The sequence below is a fragment of the Vicugna pacos genome, chromosome 17, assembly GCF_048564905.1.
Source record: "Vicugna pacos chromosome 17, VicPac4, whole genome shotgun sequence".
In the NCBI taxonomy this organism is placed as follows: domain Eukaryota; kingdom Metazoa; phylum Chordata; class Mammalia; order Artiodactyla; family Camelidae; genus Vicugna; species Vicugna pacos.
Genome location: NC_133003.1, coordinates 15,437,493 through 15,456,423, shown reverse-complemented (window position 1 = coordinate 15,456,423; position 18,931 = coordinate 15,437,493). Strand labels below are relative to the sequence as shown.

Here is an 18,931-nt window from a genome sequence, read left to right as displayed (position 1 = left end):
CCCTTTGATCCATGGCTAAGGTTGTGCTCTCTCAGGTAACAATACCACTTTTTTCTTAGAAATATCACTTGCTTAAATTCTAGGTACAAGTAAAATAAACTTGTAAACAATGCCTACTTTTGCTCCCTTCCCCACTAACAAGCCAAGACTAAACTTGCTATTTCTCATGGTGTTCATTTCCCTTTTGCGAAGGACAAGCACTTATTTACTAATATACATTTGCTTAATGTTTTAAGATAATCTTTTCTGCATGTCCTTAAAGTAATCTTATCATTGTGGGAGTACTCTGTCAACATATAAACCAACTGGGATCTGTAGATATTATGTGTCTGTATTTTAATATATAGTGAGGGCTATTTTACAATTTATAGCTCATGAATTCTATATATTTACTGCTTAGTCTTCTGGTGACATTAAGTTACAGCTTGAATTATGCTGAAGGCAATAACTATTTATACAAAGATGCTTTAGTAATTCATTTATTCAAAAAGCACTTACTGAAGGCCTTCAACATGTCAGGCACTCTGCCAGTTATTTGGAATGAGACAGCTGTATGAGGTAGACATATCAGCCAATCATAGATTATTTACTCTTTCCTTATAAAAGCAAAACAAACCAAAAAAATCCACCATGAAGGCTCCAAGTTCAAATGAGAACCAGTAATTGATGCCTTTTGATCACCATCTTTCAGCATCAAGTTCACAGATACCTACCTTATCATTCAGTTTGAGTTTCCACATAAAGAAAGAGTTGGAAAGCCACGAAAAAGTCCAACAGCCCGACACCCATGAACTAGACTAAATGTATCAAATCTCAGCTTTGGACAATCCATGTTTAAGCTAACACAAAACATCTAGTTCCCAGCTCTCAGTCTCTAAATATTACTCCCTGTACCAGGGTTCCTTGGAGAAACGGCTGATTTCAGGACTGGGACTGTGAAGTAGCAGCCAGAAAACACAAAAATGTTTAATGACTAATTAGGATATGATCAGAGGACACAGGGGCCAGACTGAAAGGGCTCCCAGTGGCTAATGCGAGATAATTTAAGAAGAATAATAATGACTGTAATTGATTATAATACACTGAATGATAGTTTTTTTTAAAAACATGAGTCCACAGTGATACTCAGAGTAAAAGGGGATGAAAAGGCTTCTTTACAAAGAATGCTCGCTAATAAACATAGAAGAAATGATAGAATCAGAAAAGCACTCTCTTGTAATCCCCAGTGGTCAATTCAGGCAAAAATCATTAATGGGTTCTGAGACCATTAGACAAAAGGTTGTTGGGGAATAAGAAATTAGCATGATGCTAAAGCATCACACCATAAATGACACAGCGATTTCAAAGAGAAAAACGTACCTTTACAATGGAAAGGTCCAGCGGTCACCACCTTAACCACATGACCAAACTTAGCATCATTAATAGCAGAGCGTCTTGGCATTAAGTGCCCCCTGAAATGCAGTGTGAAAGATACAATATCACCATAACATGTTTTTATCAGAAGTATTTTCCAGAACCTAACCAAACCTCTGGACAAACTTTCAGGACACAGAAAATACAGAGAAGAGAGAAACAAGTCAATACCCAGAGGAAGTAACTATACAAATCAAGACGGGGGACATTTTACAAGGTAAATTTTTTTTTTAATTAATTATCCTTTTATCAGCACAAAAAAGCCCAACCCAGCATCCCAGGGCCCAAGAGTAAGTTAAGACACAGGTAGGCAAATGGAGATTTTCCCAGGCCCAGGTGTTGGGCCCCAGGCCTGCAAAGCACGAACTTTCGGAGCAAACTCCTGAGGGGGTTGGGGACTCAAGGAAACTGGAGGGACTTTTCCTTTGAGGGAAATGGAGCACGGTGTGGGTCCAAAAAGGGCCCCCTGTGAACGTGAGGACACTGGACCCCAGCTGGCGGCCTTGCCCGGCCATCCTGCCAGCCACTCACTTCCTGTCATAGGGCCCTTGATGGCAGAGTAGATGGTCACGTGGTAGGCTCCCTGGAGCACAAACAGGAAGCCCAGCCAGAAGGTGGTGCTGGAGTCACGAGGAGAAGGGGCCACCTCCAGTCCGACACCAGTCAGGATCCGTGCTCTCGCTTGTGACCTCTGTGAGGAGGAGAAGATAAACCTGCCCTGTACCTGCTGAAAGCAGCTAGAGAATAAATGGTAGCTGCTCCTCTTGTTCTCCAGCCCCAGCAGCAGGAGCAGGAAGAAGCACCCCCTGGGGGTTCTTCTGCATGGAAAGGTGCTGAAGTTTGTCTCTAAGAAGCAGCTATCACTTTAGATTCCGGTCTGCTGTTCCCTGGAGGCCTCTGCCAGCTTGTTTCTCATTGTCTCCATAACGGACCTAGGTTTGGAGGGTAGGCAGAAAATCAAATGAAATGAGTATGCAGTCATTTAGGGGGGAAATATGTTGTGAAGAACATGGTCAATCAGTCATGGACAAGGCAGAAAACATTATGCCAAGGCTCATCCGACGACTTCCCAGAGCTTACAGCAGCATCTGGAATACTGTGGATGTGATATATAGCAGGGTGATTAAGAAAAATGGCTTGCGATTTTTTTTTTTTTGGTTTTGCTGCTGTCAATCATCAAGGAGCAAATATAACTTTTTCCTCTCCCAGGAGAGTAGCCAGATATCTCAGACACTAAAATCTGGGTTTTTCTCTCCCTGTGGGTGTAGTTAAAATGTGTTTGTGATTCTTTTGAAAAAAGGAAGTGCAAATCAGAATCACAGTCTAACATGAAAATAATATCTAAAAATAGGCATTTGCTGTTAAAAGTATAAATTTTTTGAGGGAATTAACTAGACTGGGGAGAGGATGCAATGCAGGCTTTGTGCCTTTCTGGTGGAGGAGGGGACTCTAGAGTGAAGACAGTTGTTCTCCCAGGACTGGAAAGCAAAATGGGAGGGATGGGGACCAGAGTCACGCATATTCAGAGGGTCTGAGGTGGCAGGACTGCAGATGAGTTGTCCACTGGGACTGGGGAGGACTGAGCTGTAATCCTCCGCAGTGTGGCCATCTCTGGGGATGGCACCAGGTAATCACGTTTATGAAGTCCTCCAGATTATTTTAACCAGGTTCCAGTTTGAGAAGACTAGGTCTATAGTCTGATCCCACTGGGGGTTTAAAAAAAACTGTATGAGTGTGTACGTGTATACACACACATACATACATATATAAAAATATCACACATACATACACACACACATAAATATATGCAAAAAGATCAGAAAAATGTACATGCAAATTGTTCAAAATAACATCCGGATGAAGGATTCAGGTGGCAAAGAGTACAATTTTCTGGGTTTTTTTTTTACTGTACATTATTTTATGTTGATTGTATCTTTCAAAGGTATTGCAAAAGAAAAGAAGAGGGGTGGTGTGACCAGGCGTCCCCTCCTTTGGGACCCTCTGGGCTCCACCCCATGCATCTTGTCTGGCTCCCCTCAGGCTCACGAAATGACTGTAGGAGCTCTAACACCACGTCCAGACATGGCGACACCTGAAGGCCACCTGCTATGTGTCTCATTCGTTAATGGTGAAAGATGTACTCCTTGAAAGCCCTCACAAGCCCTCCCTTGCGTGTCACTGGCCAGAATTACAGTGTCCTGTGGCGCCCCAGCTGATGAGAAACGGGTACGGGGGCTCAGCACGACTGACTCAGAAAGCTCCTCATCAGCTGATGCCTTTTCATTTTTAATCTCTTTACTGTCTCAGTGGGGTATCAGGAGGGTGTGAACGCTAATGTGCTCAACCACCTCCTCTACCAAACTTTGTCGTTGTCGTGTATCTTATTTCTGCTAAGTTTATTTGGGGTTGTTTTGGTCTTTTCGTTTGCTTATTTTTAGTTTTTGGTTAATTTTGTTTGTTTCCCGCCACCAATACCATCTCCAATTTTCTCAATTGCAAGACTTCAAACTTGTTTTCTAAAGAATGCATTCGAGATTGTAAACACCGCTCTGAGTACCACCTTTTGCCATATCCCCTTAGACCCTGCTACGACCCCGTTCTTACTGTCGTTCAGTCCTAAATCATCTGCAGCACCCATCCTGTGCTCTCCAAGGGCTATTTTGAAGTTTATGAACTTTATATAAGAAAAGGATTTTCCTCATTCTCTCAGCCAACATGCAAATAAACAGCAAATTCAGCAAAAGGTAGCCAACGCCAACCCCCATGAACCTTCTGACAGTGGAGACCTCAAGAACTCTTCACAGGCCACATCACATCTCTTTGCCCCCTTCTCGTTTTCCCTAGAGGCCTTATTTCACTTGATTCTCTCTCTTCTTCTAAACTGACACCACCCAAACTACTTTCAGAGGTCTCTCTCCTGAAGATCACTGAGAAACAGGCAAGCTCTCTATCAACGTATGCCCCCCGCCATTTTCGGCTCAAGGCACCTCTCTCCAAGTGTGGTCCACACTACAGGTCTGGGCATATCACAGGCATCACTACCGATGTCCAAAACCAGAATCTCTGGGACTTAGGCCAGAAAATAACTTTTTACACCACGTTATTCAGACACACGGGTAAGGTTTAATTTAAAGGCTTTTCTGTTAATTGCAATGGAGAAATATGTAGCTAGCAAAAGCAACTTTAAACAAAATGTATGGCCTCTTTTATCAACGGGTAAGGATTTACTTTATATTAGTGCTAATACAGGCAGAACTAGGAGACATCGCAGGCTCAGTTCCAGACCACCACAATAAAGGAAATAAAGCACAAAAGTGAGTCACACGTATTCTCTAGTTTCCCAGTGTGTATAAAAGTTATGTTCATGCTATAGTCTATAAAGTGTGCTGAATAGCATTTTGTCTTAAAAAAAGGTACATACTTTAATGTAAAAATATTTTATTGCTTAAAAATCCTAACCATTATCTGACAACGCAGTGTTGTCACAAACCTTTGATTTGTAAGGTCTGCCTGGCATGCAAAACTCAAGTTCTTTTCCCAGGAGTCACTTGACATGGCTCTTTGCATAGCTGTACAAGACCCTCATCATGGTCACGAGCCAAGAGCACGCCAAACTCCCACTTCACTAACCTACCACGTACACTTAGCCACTGATCTGCTACACAGCCGTCTTCATTCCTAAGAAACAATTTTGGAGGCTTATTCAGATTTCCCCCAAATCTATTGCTCCTATTTCTTTAGAAATTTGCCAAATTCCTATTCATGCTATCTGGAGAAAATTAAATGCAGAAGCCAGTGCTTGCAAACAGGAAACCAGAATGCCCACCGAGAAAAATTCACATAACATAGGCAACAAAGATGAATGCCTTGCCATATACTTATTTAGAAAACCAAAGTTAAAAGGAAACATCTAAATATCAAGAGCAAAACTAAAGATTAAAAAAAGAAAACTTCATGTGTAAGGACATGATCGCTAGCATATAAATAAATGACTGTTACCACTGCATACATTTTTTTTTACTGGTTCATTTCTAAAGTCTGCTGTTGGAAGGTTATTCCAATTCCCAGCCCTGACAGATCTAAAATGCCTCCTCTGTTTCACCCAGGCTGCCTCTCTTGAATCACAGGGGCCTGTTACAGGGATGTCCTCTTGCTCAGCACCCCCTAATATACCACAGCGTCCTGCCCGCACTTTCAACACCAGCACCCCCATGACACAGATACAGCCATCACCGCTCAAGCCTGAAAGGGACCAATACAAAGGTCAAGGATTTCCATTGTCTACCCAGAAGAAAAAGAATATATTATATAAACACAGTCTTTAAATATATACAGATGACAATGGAGTTTGTGCTGAAACAGTAGTAACACACGTATGGTGAGCAAAAACTGTGACGCAAACTCAAATTAGGTTGAGGATATGCTGTGTGTCAAGTGCAAGATAAAGCTCACGAGGGGTGAGAAGGAGGGGTCAGGATAACTGGGGAAGGCTTCACAGTGGGATTAAGACCCTGGAAGACTCGTACTATCTGGACGGGAGAAGGAGGTATTCCGGACGTGGGCAGCAGCATGAACACGGGCCCAGAGGCAGGAATGAGCACGGCGTGTGGAAAGGTCAGTGAAGGCACGGCCACAGCTGGAGCAGAGCGTGGGCCCTGGAGAGGCACCGGAGTCGAGGCCGAAGAGGGGCACTGGGGACTCGTCAGGGACGGCCTGAGAGCCTTGACGGGCTTCTTCTCCACGGGGTGCAATTTCTGATGCTGAACGAAACTGCCGTACCACTTGAAGGCCTTCCCGCACACCTTACACTCGTAAGGCTTCTCCCCGGTGTGAACTCTCTGATGCTGAATGGAGGCGATCTTCTGAGTGAACGCCTTGCCACACTCCTTACACTGGTAGGGTTTCTCCCCGGTGTGAATCCGCTGGTGGACGATAAACAGTGACCTACAACCAAAAGCTTTCCAACATTCCTTGCACTTATAGAGCTTCTCCCCGGTGTGCAGCCTCTGATGCTGCAGATATGCCGCGCTCCTGCGGAAGGCCTTGCCACACTCCTTACACTCGTAGGGCTTCTCCCCTGTGTGGATCCTCTGGTGCTGAGTCAAAGCTGTGTTGGAGCTCAAACCTTTGCCACACTCCTTGCATTCGTAGGGCCCTTCTCCAGCGTGATTCTTCTCGTGCACGATGCAGTCGTAGCTGGACTTGAAAGCTTTGCCACACTCCTTACACTTGAAGGGCTTCTCCCCAGTGTGACTCATCTGGTGCCGAACGAGCTTGGAGTTATACCTGAAGATTTTCCCACATTCTTTACATTCGTAGAACTTCATTCCACCCCGAAGTATCAGATTGGGATTCAGACTGAAAGTCTGCCACGCTGCCTTGCTTTTAATATCAAAGTGCTGAGATACGTTTCTGAGAAGCCCTTCCATCGGCATTCTGTGCGACCCGGTCTCCTCAGGGGCTTCCTGCTTTACAGTTGGCTCTTCAGTCTTGATCCAGGACTCACCACCTGACCAAAGAAACCACAAGTGCTCCCTGTTACTGAACTGAAAGGAAAACAGGATCCAGTGGGCCTGATTTTCCCTGGTAGGATGTGATTTTTTAAGTCCACCCAAGAGATGGCTACAAGTATCCATTAAGGAGGATGAGAGAGAAAAACAGTAACACACAAATGGAGAGGTAACAAGGTGACGACACTGCAAACAGACTAGGAAGTGCCTCCTATACGGAAGGCTGGGAACGAACCAGGGCAGGCGAAATGGGCGGAATGAGAACTGCAGGAATGGGAAGGAAAGGGGGCAGGAGGGGAGAAAGGGAAAACAGTGGGAGAGAAAAGAGGGATCAGCAGGAAATGGAAACAGGTTTTAAAAGAGAGAGGGAGACCCCAGAGGGAAGAAAAGCCAGGGGGAGCCACAGAACAGCCCGGGCACCACGAGGACCAGCAGTCCAGAAACACAAACCAGGAAAACAAGGGATCCCAGTGCCCTACCTGGAAGCCAGGAAACCACCCCAAATCCTGAATTCTAAATAATGGCCTAAAGATTCTACTTTTAAATATCCCACATAATATTCTGGGATAAAAGATTATTTCTTTCAGGAAGTCAGCAGGAACACAAGTTGATCGGAGAGCTGTAGGCCACTGTAGTTTTACTGCTAAAGGGACCACTATTTACAAAATCACAGGATGTGTGAGAAGTGAGGCCTGGAAACTTTCTTCCCAACAGGAAAGAAAAACCCAAGTAAATCAAAAGCTCCCAGGACTGGTAAGCAGCCTCAGGGAAATTTTAGGGTGGGGGTGTGTGTGCTGGGGGTGGGGGTGGATATTCTTGCCCTTTCCTCTACCGCTCATATAAAATAAATACAAGACTTATCGAGATTATGGCATGAGGAACTTTTAAATACTAGAAATGATTTAAACACTAAAAAGGCAAATAAAATCATAGTTATGGCACAAATAAATCAGTCTGACCCACAGAATCATATTTTCCTTGAAGTATGGCTGAAACCCTGCTTCTTTGCCATGAAAATTGGCATAACGTAAAATACTTCCACTGGTACGTGAGAAAATGAGCAGTTTCGGAGGTAGTGGGTCAGATTTTCTGCAGGAGGACAGCTGTGTAAACGTGCAACCGCGTGAGCCCTGCACTCCCATGGACTGGTCCTTCTGGGCTCAGGGCTGGACTTCAACAGAGGTCAGAGGGAAACTACAGGGAGTTTTTCCCTCTGCTGCAAAAGAAACATTTCTAGTCGACCAGGAAGGCAAAACCTGGAACCACTGGGTCCTCTACTCACCTGGACAGATGTCTCTCAAAACCTCTGCTTCCCAGGGATCTGGGCCCCACGGTGCTTCCTCTCTCTCCAGCTGGGAGATCAGAACAGGTTTGGGGAATGGAAATGCTACTCCATCAAGAAAAAGAAACAGACAAGTTGAGGGGAGACACCCAGAGCCGTTCTGGGGATCTCTCAGCTCACCCCTAACAGACTAGTTGGGGAGGGGAGAAGTGGGCTGCCTGGGAGACCAACGAGCCTCTCAGGGGTTCCGAGGAAGGGGTCTCAACTGCGCTTCCAGGTAAGGCCAGGGTGACAGCGATTCTCCTCGGGAAGAAACTGCAAGCTCGCACTGACTCAGAAGAAAAGAAATCCCTTTGGGAAGGATGTTTGTACTAATATCCTGGGAGACTCCTCCACAAAGGAGAGGGCCCACATCCCACAACACTGGAAGGATGAAGAAACAGAGGGCTCCCAGGGGCACCTGCCAGAGTCCCTACCCTCAGGGTGAAGAACCACACTCTTCCCTGGGATGTAATAAAGTGCAACTTCAAAGCCAAAGGGAACCAGAGATTTTCCCTACCCAGCAACCCCACAGGCTGGTCGCAAACCCCTCTGGAGCCATCACACCTAAGGGCTACTGGAATCTCCAAAACATCCAAGGGAGGTGTCAAACTATCATAAAGGGCCACTGAGAGAGATCTTACCCAGGGAAGCCATGTTTGCGTAATTCTCCAGCATCACCTCCCTGTACAGGGCCCTTTGAGCAGGGGCCAGGCTGTCCCATTGGTTCTGGGTGAAGTACACAGCCACATCCTCAAAGGCCACTGGCTCCTGAAACAACAGGTTCCTGCTCAAGCTCTGAGTGAGAGTCAGAGGTGGGCAGTCTGAGCTGCAGGGAAGAGATGAACCTGCCAGGGTCCAAGACTCTGAGCCCCATGGAAGAGCTGCTCTGTGCACAAGAGCACCCAGCACCCCAGCAGGGTCAGCCCTCAGCTAGTGTTGCCACCTACAAACACAGACTGCCAATGCTGTCCCATCTGCTCGGCTCGGGCTCCAACTGTCATCCCAGCCTCATAGCCTGGCATCTAGGGCTCTCCTGCCTGGTGACTACATCAACCCCTATGCTCCTGTCTCCACGCATCTGTCTCCCTAGCACCTGCTACCCTCACGTACTCCATCACCTGACACCTTATTTTCTGCATACCAACCACTGCAGGCAGCTGCCACGTGCCAGGTCTCCACCCATCCAAAGTACAGGTGCACAGCCACATCTGTTCCCTGCCCCGAGCTGCTTCTTGGCCCTCCCCAACATCTTCCACTACTCACAGAGGAGCCACTCCTTAGAAATAGTCCCAGAATTTTACACATTTCTTTGTACACCTTTTTACCTTATCAGAAAGCTAGCTCTCTTGAAGAACCATCTGTCTTCAGAGAAGGCTGGCTGTGCGCTGTCCCTGGGCACAGGCACATCTCTCCATCTTGAGCTCCATCCCACCTGCCAAAGTGGGCCCCTCTCTGCCTCCTCTGGGGCCACCTCCATCCTCCCAAGACTGAAGGGAACTCATATCTGTAGATCAGCCCCTAGGTACCAGGCTCCTGTGTGGGTACTTCTAAATCTCGTATTTTGTTCACTCTTTACAACACACATAGGAAGTAGGAGTTAGGACTCCCATTTTTTCAAAGGATGAAACAAAGGTTCAGAAAAATTACTTACCTTGCCCAAGATCACATAGCCAGGCAGTGACAGAGCTGGGATTTCAACCCAAATCTGTCAAACAGCAAACCTGGACTCTCCCCACACAGCAAGCTACCTCCCACGCTGGGCTCATGAATTTCTCCAAAAACGTGGCTCACACACAAACCTCATCATCACACGGTGCTGCGCCATCTTTGGAAAACATCTTATCAGACTCCCAACTCCCTGAATCACCTGTCAATCCGTCTTTACTGTGCTCCCTCCAGGCCACATGGGCCCCTCCTCCATAGACTGACGGATCAACTATTTCAAAACCGCACCCACCATCCCAGGAGCCATAGCCTCCACCTCTTCCATGAGATGCAAGTGTGGTTTCTAAGGGCACCCACAGGCTACTTTCTTTGCTTCTACAGACAGCAGAGCACAGACCAGGGAGAGCCTGGGTTCCCACTCTGGAAGGGGTTTCATGATTTCTGCACCGTCTTGCCTTAACGACCCATAGATGATTCCATCTCCTTGGAGACTCTCACTACCCTATGCAGTCAGCCTTGTTCTTTTCACCCACTGAAAATGAAAATGCCAACCAGTGGGGGCTCAGCTAAGCCCCTAACTCTTGAGTATCCCATTCTCCCCTGGCAGCCCCTAAAGCAGCCTGTGCACTGGAGTCAGCACAGGGGACAGGGAGCAGGGAATGCTCTCACGATGTTCCCGGAGGACGCAGGGAAGAAACACACTCTAAGGATAAATTCTGGCAACGCAAACTGCTCCCAGCAGCTCTACTGGCACTACACTGAGGTCCTTAGGAGGGGATACTTTTCAAACAAGAACTAGGGAATTCAGTTCAAAATGAGACACTGAAAGAAAAGGAACAAATTTAGAGACTTCTCCAAGGGAGAGCTGACCCTTAAACTGGACAATAAGGTCCAAAGGGCGCCACCCCCACCCCCAAATAGTCTGAGCCAAGAATCCAAACACCAGACAGAACCATGACGTCTTGTGAGTAATTCCTGCTCCCACAAGACATTAAGGGCTTCTGAGGACAGCGACCACAGGCTCACAGGTGAACCAAAGCTCACCTCTGCCGGCAGTAAGTCAAACCTCACTCCCCAGCATCTCCAAAGCACTCTCACAACTTTCTCCTCCCAGTCTAGTACCAGCCATCTCTCCCTCCCCAAACTGCTCTTCCCATCTGCTATCAAATATCCCCAGGTTTCATGAGCCCCTCAAAATATCTAGTATTAAAGGGGAACTTACTGTTTTAAGATAGGTTGTTGATAAATTTTTTTTCTCCTGTGGATGGTCCCTATGTGCCACACTTAATTTTTCTTCACAGTATGTTTCATCACCTGATAAATTATACTGTTTATTGTCTCTCTCCCACCACCAGGATGTAAGTCATGAGGTAAGGATTCTGTTCTGTTCATTACTGGTTGATACTAGATGATTAATATGAATTTGCTGAAAGAACTAATTTCAAAAATGGTTTGACCACAAATAAAAAGTTTTAAACTTAGGAAGGTCAAAAACAACAGCAAATACCACCTTAACAGTGAAATGTCAGAGCACATCCATTAAGTTGACGACTGATGCTTTACCATGCACTGAGGTTCTACTTTCTGTGAAAGACTAGAAAAGGGGCATAAACACAGGAAAGGAAGAAACAAATATTTTTGCTTGCAGACGAAATAACTATCTGTCTAAAAAAATCCAAGAGGCAAAAGAATAAACAAAAAAACATTTAAAACTGACAAAATAATTCCGTAAGTTAGCTAGATATGATATAAGTAAACTAAAATCATTTGTTTTCCTAAATACCACCGCCATAAACAATTAGAAGACAGAATGGGACAAAATAAGATTCCATTCATATGAAAATAGCTAAGAACAGACCTAATAAAAATTTGCAAGACCAAGATGAAGAAAACTAAATGTTTATTAAAATAAATAAAAGAACTGAATAAATTGGAATATACAGTGTTTGTGAATGGGAACAATCAAACTTGTAAACAAGTCAATTATCCCCAATTTTTCTACAAAATCAATATCCACTCCCCCACCAAAAAAATCACTGAGATTTATGCAGGGGTAGGGGATCATTATAATCATTTGAAAAAAGTAAGTGTGAAAGACTAGCTGAGAAGGTTTTGAAGGAAAAATATATTTGAAAGAAAAGATGGGGGGCATTGTAAACTGACTATATACTTCCATTAAAAAAAAAAAAGATGGGGGGAATTAAACCCTACCTTAAAAGGACAATACTTCAAGAAACGAGATGACAGTGAAGCCACAGATACAAAAAAAATTTTTAAAGACATATATCATAAAGGACTATTATGCAAAATATACAAAGAACTCTTATAACTCAAGTATACGGACAACCCCATTACAAAATGGGCAAAAGCCTGGAGCAGATACCTCACCAAAGAGGATATCCAGACGGCAAATAATTATATGTAAAGATGCTCTACATCATATGCCATCAGGGAAAAAAGCAAATTAAAACAATGAGATTCCCACTACACACCTATTAGAAAGGCTAAAATCTATAACACTGACAACACCAAACCCTGGCAAGGATGTGGAGCAACAGGAACTCACTGTTGGTGGGAATACAAACTGGTACATCCACTTTGGAAGACAGTATAACAGTTTCTTCTAGCACTAGACATTCTGTTACTATATGATCCAGCAATCATGCTCTTTGCTATCTTCCCAATGAGTTGAAAACTTTTGTCCACACAAAAATCTGCACAAGGATGTTTAGAGCAGTTATTCATAATTGCCAAAACTTGGAAACAACCAAAATGTCCTTCAGTAGGTGAATGGATAAACTGTAGTACAATGAGTCAATGGAAAGAAACAAACTGTCAAACCCATGAAAAGTCACTGAGGAATCTTAAACGAGTATTACTAAGTAAGTGAAACCGACCTGAAAAGGCTACTACACACTATGATTTCAACTGTATGCATTCTGGAAAAGGCAGAAAGATCAAGGGTTGCCAGGAAGGGAAGGCAGAGCACAAAAGATTTTGAGAGTCAGTGAGAATACTCTGTATGCTACTATGCTAATACATACATATCATTATACATTTGTAATCCACAGATTACAAGGGTGAACCTTAATGCAAGGTATGGACCGTGGGTGACTATGACATGTCAACACGGGTTCATCAGTTGTAACTAATATACCACTCTAGTGAGGGATGTTGATAAGGGGAGGCTATGCATGTGTGGGGCCAGGAAGCACATGGGGTTTCTGTGGTTTTTGTTCAGTTTTGTTGTGAACCTAAAACTTCTCTAAAGTCTATTTTAAAAAGTGGGCATGGGCAATACTTAATCTCTTACCTGGACTGGATTAAGTTCCTAATTGACTCACACTCTTCTGTAACCAACTCACCACTATGAGTTGAAAACCTTTCTAATATATAATTCTAACCTTTCACCTCCCCTGTTTAATCTCCTTTAGCATCCTCCTACTGAACCTAGAACAGAAACCAAAGTCTTCACAGTGACCTACAAGACATGTGCCTACCTGACCCACCTCACACTGAACTACTTCCTCTGACCTCTCCCTGTTCCCAGAATACCCACAGCTTTCTCCCCAGATCAGGGCCTCTGTATATGCTATCCTCTCTGGAAAGCTCTTCTTCCCCTCTCTCTCCAGTACTTCTCAAGACTGTTTTTACCTCACCCTTGAGGTCTCAACCTCCTGTGACCTCAAAGAGGGCCTCCCTGACCACTACCTTCGAAGGTGTCTTCATTGGGGCTTCTCAGATTTGAGAAGGTGCATAAGAATCACCTAGAGAGCTTGCTACAACAGATTCTTGACCCCACTTACCCTCCTCCCCAGTCTGAATCTGGATTTAGGCTGGGGCCCAATAATGTGCAATTCTAATGAGCTCCCAGGTGCTGCTGCCACCCAACTGTGGATCACACTTTTGAGAAGCACTGTACTTCAGCAACATGTAATTGCAGTATTAACTTACTTGTTTACAGACTGCCTATTTTGGGAAAAGTACCTTTCATGAGAAAAGGGAACTTGTCTGCATTATTCAGTACTATGCAGCTAGCCTTTAGAAAGCACATGTGGCAAGAACAATGCTGGTCTCTCTGGGATACATCTATTTGTAGGGCAATCTCTTTAGTGAAAAAATTTTCTGACCTCAGCAGGCAAGTTTTTCTTTTTATAATCCCATACTCACAGTTTATCCCTCCCCTCTTCCCTTTCCCCTTTGGCAAGTTTGTTTTCTATGCCTGTTCAGACAACTTTTATTTGTAGAACATGATCTGGATTTCCACATTCAGGGAGAAATTCTTGGCTTTTACCTTCTTCCCACTTAAACCTATACATCTGAATGCACCTCTCTTCACACAAAAAACTCTTATTTCCTCCACCACGTATTTACAACCATAGCCCTGCAGATGGACTCAAGGCAGAAACCACAGTCTGGCCAAGTTAGGCCTTCTTGGTCCTTTCCTGATTACCTGATAGCTAATGTGATTTTCTTAAAGACTGAAAGGAAGCTCAGCTCACCTGAGGCCAAGTGGTTTGGAGCATGGCTGATGTCCCCTGGCTCCGGGCACTGTCTTCTGGGTTTGGAAAAGCAAGAACCTTAAAAGCTAAGAGAATAAGAGCCATGAGTGCGATAGTCCCTGTCCTGCGTCACCCACAGCTGCCTGCAGCCTTCCCATTCTCATTTCCAGCACTGGCAGGAGACTGTCAGGCCCCCTCTGGCTGATCACCCCAACCTCCTCATGAACTGCTGTGCCTGGTCCTCGGGACAATCCTCCACCTGCCTGTTCTGCCCAAGAGCGTTACTGAGCGCATTCACACCGAGCGGACCGAGGGACCCAAGGTGAATCCTGTCCCTGCAGAGCTGGGGCTGAACAAACCTAAAAATCTAAATTAAAAAAAAAAAAAAAAACCGCTTCTGGGGACCATTACATTGAACCCAAAAAAGGTGCCTGTGGAGAGGACAGACAAGGGTGGCTGGATTTGGATTAAGAGGAAGCTACTCAGTGTTCCAGTGGGTGATGGTGACAGGAGACCCGACCAGGATCTCCACCCAAGGAAGCAGGAGACCCCAGACAGCAGAAGCGTCAGTCCCGGGCGCGGGAGGCTGTAGGGCCCAGATCTTTAGGACAAACAAGAGGATCACGCCTCCGTGGGAAAGGGCTGGACTAGGGCTCTAGAAGGCCCGCAGCCACCTCGGGAGAGCTCCGGGTCAGAGAGAGGCGAGTTCAGGGCGGGGTGCTGATGAGCCGCCAAGGGAAGCGAGGAAGCCGGCACCAGGCCAGCCTGGCACATACAACTCGCCGGAACCCACCCGCTCTGCTTCCGAATCCAGAGAAGCGGGTCCCTAAAAGCCGCTGCGGAAGCGAGCGCATGCACCGACTGCCCCTCTAGGCTGCCCGGAGGCCGCCCATCTCGGTGGTCCCCGCCGCGCGGCCCCACGTGACCTAGGGAGGCGGGGTTTCGGGCGGGCTCTTGCCGCGTGGCCACTGGCCGGCGCCCCGGGTGCCTCCGCCCCTGTGCTCCAACCCTCAGCGGACTCTGGCTGAGGTTTCGCGGCACTAATGCAGCTTCACTCTACTCAGACCTCGGCCTCTTAACGGACTGCCCCATCGGCTGTCACCTGGAGCCTGGGCTGTGCAAGTAGGAGGATAGTGGCCCCTGCTATGCCATCTCTTAAACAGGCCAGTGATCCTGGATCCTAGGCTGAGCAGCCCTTAGGAAAACCATGGTTTCCATCTGCCTTTTTAAAGCCCTCTCCCTTCCTAGGACCCAGACGTGTACGGGACCTTTTAGGGCAGATTCCCCTAACAACCAAAACAATAGTGACTAAGGTTAGTAGGCATCCAATGTATACGAGACACGTCCTATATGAAATGATTTCGTCCTGTATTGACTTTGGCTGGACGTCCTAAATGTCCTGTGTTTAGCTTTTTACAATAAATTACAAAAATTCTGTAGTTTACAGCTATTTTTCCGCCTAAGAACTGGCACTTAAATAACTTAAATTTCAACACTGACTTAAAAACAAAATCATACCTCCACAAATAAAGATCTGGTTAATCCCTTACAGTCTCTCCTGCAGGTTTGGCTGAGGGCAGAAAAAAAGGGGGGAGGCGGCGAGAATTAAAAATTAAAAGTACTGATTTTTAGATTAAAGGAAAAGACTTATTTGACCAAGGTCCCAAGTCACAAACAAGTAACTGCCCTTAGTTTACCTAACTTCAGGTCAACACACATGCTCTGAAAATCAGCCAATGAGTGACATTCTCACTTTGGTGACTCCTCCCTTAACTATGCTGCAGAAAATTATCAAACCAATGGCAGCCTCAAGCTTCAGAACATGAGCCAATCAGTGAAAAACACCCTTGAAAGTCAGCCAATCAGTGACAGTCCTACCCACTGGACAACAACCGATTAGCAAGTTCCTCACTACGTGATGATGCTTCTGAAAAGCAATGGGTCAACAGCAGCCTTATTCCCACCCGTGACCACTTCTTGCCAATGTGGCTGCCAACATGAACAGACTTTTTTCCTTTGACCACTGTGATAGGTCTGCTGAACACAGTTTCAGACATAGGGCTCCTACTCACCAAGCACTCCAGAGCTAAAAAAGGGAATTGGCCTCCCAATGCTAGAAGATAAAAGAACCCCGGATATCTGAATATGACTATCCCAGGAGTTTGTTACTCCTTTCATACAAATTGGACTTAGTTATTGACCAACTAGAGTATAAAGAAGTTTTAACCATAAAGAGTACATTGGGTTACTGCAACGTTAGATACTACATTAGATACATTACAGATCACCCCAAAACTTTGCGGCTGAAAACAATACACACTGATTGTCTCTCAAAGTCTCTGTAGATTAGAAACTCAAGAGTGGCTTGGCTGGATGGGACTAGCTTGGGATCTCTCATGAGGATACAGTCAGGTATCACCTGGGGCTGCACTCATCTGAAAGCTGGACTGAGGCTGGATGATCTGACTTCCTCATAGCTCACTCACATGGCTGGCAAGTTGGTACTAGTTATTGGTGTGAAACCTCAATCCCTTCCCACATGGGTATCTGCACATGCCTAAGTGTCCTCACCACGTGGTGACAGACTACTACCCAAGGTAAGCAATCCAAGAGGCTGAGGATAATTTCAATGTCATTTATGACCTAGCTTTGGAAGTCATGTCCCATCACTGTCTCAACATACTATCATCACAGACCAGTCATGATTCAGTGTTGAGCAAAAGGCATGAGGGCATGAATGCCGGGATGAGAATCACTAAGGACCACTGTGGAGGCTGCCTGACACAGAGATTTTACCTATCATAGAAATGGTTCATTTTATAAAACCTGTACTATTTTTATGGTAAAGTTTATGCAAATCAATTGTTTTAAATAGAATTAAATTTCCAGGAACAACAGCATGATGAGTACTTACATGTGCATACTGCCTCCTCTCTAAACCTATCAGAATGAACCCCTATGATGAGACTACAGAGACAGGCACATGTGTACAGATGCAATACACATATGCACATGTACACCACAAGCTCTGTAAAACATCATCAGCCAGTTATTACAATTAGGACTAATCTGAAGGGAAACAAAACTGGACATGCAATTTCTCTTTGGTATCATGGTGCAGGGAGAAGAAATCAGGAAGCTTTGGTAGGCCCAAATAAAACCCCCTAACTGGGAGGATGACTGACATCAGGGGGAGCTGGAGAAGAAAACTGGCAGCATGCTACAAGGGGCGCATTCTTTCCCCAAACAGTCTCAGCAGAGGGACAGGGTTCAGGCGGTGCTGACCCAGAGGCAGCTAGATGACAAGGTGAACCAAGAGAGAGAGATAAGAGACTTGGACCTTTGCAGCTGTTAGGGAGTCTGTTCAAGTTTCAGCAAAATTCAAGTCTGGAGCTAGATGTCCTTCACCTGGCCAATGCCAGAGACTGGCTCTCCTTAAAAAACACTCCACCCCTAGCCACTAGCCAGTACAAAAGGACAAGAAAAAGAAAGAAAATGCATGCAGAACTGGAAAGGAAGAAGTAAAATTGTTATTTGTGAAGATGATTCTCAAGGTCAGAAAATCCTATGGAATCTATGAAATGTTACTAGAACTAGTAAGTGAGTTGTGCAAGGTTGCAGGATACAAGGTCAAAATACAAAAATCAATTATATTTCTACATACCAAGAGTTAAGGTTGGAAATTTATTATTTATAATAGCATCAAAAATATGAAATACACATACATCTGAGAAAATGTGTGAAAAACCTATACTGTAAAAACTATAAAACATTGCCCAGAGAAATTAATAAAAGACCTAAAAAGAGATATTTACCATGTTCATGAGTTAAAAGACTATATATACTTAAGATTCCAGTTATACTAAAATTAATCTATAGGTTCAATACAATTTCATTCAGAATCCCAGGATATACTTTGTAGAAATTGACAAATTGATTCTAAAATTCATATGGAAATGCAAAGGACCTGGAATGGCCAAAACAACTTCGGCAAAAAGCAAAGTAGGAGGACTAACACTGTATAACTTCAACACTTCGAAAACTACCATAATTAATGCAGGGTGTTAACGGCATCAAGATGGACAATAGATAGATCAATGGAACAAAATAGAATCTAGAATCAGACCCACACATATATGAACAATGGTGCTGCAGTAGGTTACCCATTTTGAGAAAGAGGGAGGAAGAAACCTAGACCCATACCTCACACCCTATACAAAGTTTAGTTCAAAATGGATGACAGAACTAAATGTAAAATCTAAAACTATAATACTTCTAGAAGGAAAAATAGGAAAAAAAACTTGGGTGAGGCAAAGATTTCTTAAATATGACACTAAAAGCATAATCCACAGAAGAACAAAATGATACATTAGACCTTATCAATTTTAAAATCTTCTGTGCTTCAGAAAAATATTATTAAGAGAATGAAAAGACAAAACACAGGCTGGGAGAAAATGTTTGGGAATCACATACCTAAAAAAGGACTTGCATCTATAATAAAGACCTCTCAGAGATCA

At 44.7% G+C, this 18,931-nt stretch overlaps 1 protein-coding gene across 1 annotated transcript in view; it reads right to left on the bottom strand.

The window, feature by feature from the left end:
* Positions 1-4,513: 4,513 nt before the first annotated feature.
* Positions 4,514-18,931, bottom strand: part of LOC116284012 (uncharacterized) — a 45,015-nt gene continuing 30,597 nt past the window's right edge. The window contains 5 exon segments of the mRNA XM_072940863.1: positions 4,514-6,922; positions 8,206-8,313; positions 8,889-9,015; positions 14,415-14,500; positions 15,089-15,438. Of these exon segments, the coding sequence (XP_072796964.1) occupies positions 5,862-6,922; positions 8,206-8,313; positions 8,889-9,015; positions 14,415-14,500; positions 15,089-15,438 (1,732 nt within the window). The 3' untranslated portion in view covers positions 4,514-5,861.